At 48.6% G+C, this 5394-nt stretch overlaps 1 protein-coding gene across 1 annotated transcript; it reads right to left on the reverse strand.

Moving 5' to 3' along the window:
• Positions 1 to 153: 153 nt before the first annotated feature.
• LOC133344044 (chymotrypsin-like elastase family member 2A) lies at positions 154 to 3356 on the reverse strand. Its single transcript, XM_061553993.1, has 6 exons — positions 3331 to 3356; positions 2518 to 2646; positions 1565 to 1701; positions 1095 to 1237; positions 577 to 729; positions 154 to 162 (listed from the first exon to the last, which is right to left on the reverse strand). The coding sequence occupies exons 1-6, from the start codon at positions 3354 to 3356 to the stop codon at positions 154 to 156; spliced, it is 597 nt and encodes a 198-aa protein (XP_061409977.1).
• Positions 3357 to 5394: the final 2038 nt, after the last annotated feature.

Raw genomic sequence — 5394 nt, forward strand, 5'->3', positions numbered from 1 at the left:
AAAAGGGGAATGGGTGGTGTTTGAACGTCAGTACCTATAGATAAACGAACATGATAGCAATCATACCTGGCCGATACCAGCCACACCGATGACTCATGCAAATCCCACCTTTGTATTGTGATCGATATAGAATAAGGACATCACACCTTGCCATCACTTATACTAGTGCACAGTCAACACTTGAGCGCCAAGGTTCACGAGTCTTATCACCATCTTGTGGTTTTCACATTTGGTTTCTGACCACTGAATTCCACTTTCAACACCTGCCTTGGTAACATGTCCATTTCAATCCTCCAAATATGCCCCATACATGAAACGTTTCCCTGATTATTTACAAGGTTCAAGGTTAAGTGACACCTACATAGATATTGACAACAATATCAACATTGACAATGATAATGACACTTATAATAGCAATAACAATAATCACATTGACAGTGACGTGTTATTGAAAATGCTTTTTACTGTACCATTTGTATGATAATGACAATGGCATTGCTACAGTAAGAGCATCAATATTGACATTGACAGCGAGATCATGGTAAGAACGTTGACATTGACAGCATTTGCACTCACGTTGCTGATCCAACTGTTGTAGGCTGACACACGGGTGAACACGGTGGGCTTGCGGATTGTGTTGCAGCCCAGAGATGAGACGTAGCTGGTGATTCCCTGCACCACCCAGGCATTGTCTGACTGCTGGCAGTTCAGTGGGCCACCTCCATCACCCTGTGATGCATAGAAGAGGATAGATATGCATACACGTTTTTTAGTCAAATCTTAGTGTCGCCGGATTTCATTTGGTCAATCAGTTAGTCTAGGCGACGAAAGCAGTCACACTCTCTGTCCAGTCTGAGTTATTAATTATTGGGGTGGGATGTGCGCCGCCCCCCTCCGCTTCCCCAACATTACCAGGTCAGCCAATCAGTGATCTCAGTGGTCACAGTCATCGCCATGCTTGGTGATTGTTGTCCACTCATAGTCACTGTTGACTAAATTCAGATTTAAAATAAACATTGTGTTGGTAACTATTCTCATTAGTAATTTTGTCAAATAATTGAGGCGGGTTGGCTCGCGTTGAACTCCATACGCACAGAGCACGCAGAGCGTGTGCTGCCCCCTGCACAGATGACGCTGCTCCTCAGGCTGCTCCCCCACCAGCTGGGCTGGCTGCACGTCGCGTAGTCCACCACGGGCAGGCTGGCCTGCTGCAGCGCGCTGGGGAAGGAGCCGCTGGCTGTTCACGCGCACAGACAATGTGTAAACGGAGAGGATTGGTGTGGCGTTCACAGGTGCTCCCCAAGCGAACCATTGGTGTCTCTATGTTCAATGTGCCAACGGCACATAGCATCACAGCCCACCTACTCGCAGCCTATTGACTCCATACAGAGTTGTGTTCATTTTGACGACAGAAAGATGAAGGGCTGAGTCAACCCGCTCCTGTGATTTGTGACAGTTTCTCAGCCAGAATCATCTCGTAAAACTGGACGGGCAATTGACGCATTGGGCTTAAATCACTTCCCATAACTGTGCCTCCGATGGACACTGAGTGAACGGTACTCACTGTCGAGAGAACCCCATCCCGTGACGTAGCACGGGTAGTTGTTGGGCAGGATCTGGTTGGCGGTGGGCAGGCAGGCGAGGCGCACCTTGCTTGTGAGAGTCACGGGCGATGCAATCTTGAACATGGCGATGTCGTACCTGTGGGGGATCGAGATGGGCAGCGTGATGCAAGGCTCAACACCAGTGACGGACTGGGACAAAAAATCGGCCCAGGCATTTGTAAACAAACCTGCCCAAATTATGGCTATTGACAATCATTTTTTTTAATGGGCTGTGGGACAAACTATATACGAGTAGCTAGATGTGCGATGTGCCGTATTCGTGTGATTTTGCCGTGAAATTTCATTGGCCCATTTGGGCAGATGCAAAAAACAAATGGGCTGGTGAAGAATAATCTTTTTGGCTGCCGAATATAGGATTTAATGCCAACTAAGCAATGGAGCTTAGACATTAGAGGTAAGAACATTTTTTTGATTTTTACTCCGATCACTTTTGCTCTTTTTCCACACAGACCGGCTCATCGGCCCTCGGAATGGACCGGCCCACTGAGCATTTGCCCGAAATGCTGCCCTATGGCTAGTCTGGGCCTAATCCACATCCAACATACCCCATGCAATGGGGGTTCAGCGCTGTGCAGATAACTCTCCCCTAACCGTGGTGATGTGGGGGACCAATATCGCAGGTGATATTATCTGCTATTTTACTCCTATTATTTATAGGAATAAAATTGCAGATAATCATGTATAATCGGAAGAATAGGGCCACGGATAGTAGGAGTTTTTGCAGACCCTAAAGTTCCTGTCTGTGTGTCTCTGTATGCATGTCTGTTTGTCTATTTATAGTGTTTATATTTTGTCTGTTTGTCTAAATGACACTTTATGTTTGTATGTTTGTCTCTCCATGGCAATTCTGTCACGGTGTCACAAAAACCAGTGTGCCTGTTTGCGTTCTCACCCATTTGCTGGGATGCTGGGATTCCAGTAGGTATGCCAGACGGCCAAGCTCAATGGAGGGGTGATCTCCCCCGGCTCGGTTGTGGACACACTGTGCTTTCCCAACACCACCCTGTAGCTGTAGCCATTCCTGCACGTTGTGGTGGATGTGGGGAGATAACAGAGCAATGGGTGGTCTTAATCACTTACATCTGTAAACATTTCAGTGAGGAAGTACTAAATAGAAATGTTGCGATTTACTGCCACGTGGCATCGTGTGAAGGTAATTGATAGATGCCGCCTCCTTGTTGCCAAGATCGACTGCTCCATCCTTGGTGGCCACAATGTGGTACAGCAAAATACTGTACAGTACCTGGGCCACGGTGCAGTTGCACCGCCTGCACACACACTCGCGACTCCATTGGTGCCATGACTCACGTGAAGCAGCTCGCAGAGGTGAGCACCCATTGACGATCAATGAGGGTTCCTCCACAGTAGTTGACCCATCTTCCTCCAGAGTACCTCTGCACGAGCGCCTGCAATGCAATCACAGCCAGATTGGTGGCGGTTACTGTTATTTGTCCAGGACTCCAATTACTATATCGAATAATACAGTCCTAACTTAGCCCTTGAGTCAATGCACAATGCTGGTTAGAGCTGGTTGCGAAGGGGTGCAATCCAGGACTGGTTCAGATATCACTCGCCAAATCAAGATTCTTGACCTTTTTTGTTAAATTTGATAGTTACAACATTTTATCATAAAGTGTTATGTCTATGACAACATAGAAGATTCATTCATCAGCCTAAATGTTGTGTTTGGGATACACCTGTTTGCCTTTTAAGCTGGACGCAGTGGCACATGCCTGTGATCCGGCATTTTATAGTCGAATGTTGGTGGACCATGGAGATATATGAGAATCTTCCACACGTGATCTGATACAAAGTGGCCAGAAGATATCAGTACGGCAAATTGATTCTAGAGTCCATTAGTGCAGATCATCCAGTGTTTTCCCGGACCCGGGGCTCGGGGCTCATGTGTGGGGTCTGGGTCCTGGTTGCGTCGCTGCTCGTCGTCATCTCTCCGTCGTCTTGCCACGTGGAAGATCTCCTGCGTGGTTTCCATCGCCGTCATCGTCACGCCGCCAGCCAGCGGCGTAGCCGAGTGAGGGCGATGGGACCACACCAAGTGATCGGCTGTGTGTAGCCAGTAGAGACGTTAATACCTAGTGTTGTACTCAGTGTAAGGAAGAATAAGTGTTGGCCTGTGTTGTGCCCAATGTGAGTTATAAAGAAGAAGTACCCTCTACACGACATGTCGCGGAAGTCGCTCATTACACTTGCATTGCACATGCAGTCACTGTGTTACTGTGTGGGCGCCACAGTACTGTACCACTTTGTTTCAAAGCCTCTACATGATTCGAAACAAATCTCAATATCCGTTTTGCATCATATAATATTATCCTCTGTAATATATAGAGCCATCAATTTCACACTAAATAACTCCTGGGTGCGAGTGCCACCGTCGCCATGCACAACGACGTCGAGGCACACCAGAAAGCCTCTCTAAGCACAGCCAAACCGGAGGATTAGAGAATAAATGTTATACAATCCATATCGTCTCGGTTTTTATATTGTTGATGGTGCGTTTGTGTGTGTGTGTGCGCGCGAGTGGGTGCTGTTGTTAGGGACGGTAACTAACTCTATGAAAGGGCACGACCAGAACGGGTCGTCCCTCAGTTTAGAAAATATTCCCTGCCGCCAGCAAGACGTGCACAGGGTGTTCACGCCGATGAACCGTCTCCCTGGGCCGTGCGAAGGCCGCGTGACCTCGAGTGGACGGGGGATTAGGGGTTGTGTGTTGGCCAGGGGTGGTCTTCAGGTTGTCAACAAATGCCTGGAGAAGATTCTAGGCATGTGTTGACAATGATGGAGAACAAGTGGAGACTCTTTGACTTATTTAATGTATTAACATACATTTGTTATCATGTTACAGTGTATTATCCGTTATTTTTACATTAATAACGATAGTCCCTTCTAAGTGTTAACATTTATTTGAAGCACGCTGTAGAGAGGGACCCCAGCCGTCGCTCACCACTAGGGGGCGGTGACGGTACCTTGACGCTTGTGCCTTGAGGCACCTCAAGGTTGCACCTTGAGGCGACATACGCGCACGGATACACCCATATATTAGAGACATCCTCCACCTACGTAGAGACACACTCATATGTAAACTGGTGATCACATGGGCGTCTCAGGCTCAACGAAGCGGGGTGTCGAATTTGAATCCCTGTGTGAGGTCGTCAGGTGTGGAGTGGTTGCCCAGCTGAGGTGTGCGATGACGAACCTGTGGCGCACACGCATGTGCACTTAGAGTAGGGGGGCAAGTACCCCACCCCAGGAGGGCCTCACTTGGGGGAAGGACTGTTCTATACAGGGGATGAGGAACCTGAGGACGAGATGGAGACCTGCTGGGGGCAGGCCGGTTGAGGCCGCAACCAGGCCGGGCGGAGTGGTAGGAGGCCGCGCAATGCGCCCCCGACGGAGTTTGCGAGCACACGAGGACCTGACAGAGGCAGGGGGCTACTCTGGAACAGCATTCGCCGCGCCGGGAAGACCTGGGGTGGCGCCGGCCCACCAATTCCCCCACCCTGCTCGCGTAGATGTCGCGTCGGGTGACATCACATGGGGCTTGGGTCGTACAGAATTTGTCAAAAGATACAGCGGCGTTTGCATTCGAAGCAGCAGGATATTAAATGGTTGAACAAATAATGTAGGAAGAATTAGACACAGGCACATGCCCTCCTTTGTATTTGCTTAAGATGTGCGTGGTTTCACAGTTTGTAAAATAGAATGACATTTGCAAGAGAGCATTGCACCTGCACACATTTATTTTTTACTG

Source organism: Lethenteron reissneri, chromosome 19, assembly GCF_015708825.2.
Source record: "Lethenteron reissneri isolate LAM-NWPU_2019-01 chromosome 19, ASM1570882v1, whole genome shotgun sequence".
NCBI lineage: Eukaryota > Metazoa > Chordata > Hyperoartia > Petromyzontiformes > Petromyzontidae > Lethenteron > Lethenteron reissneri.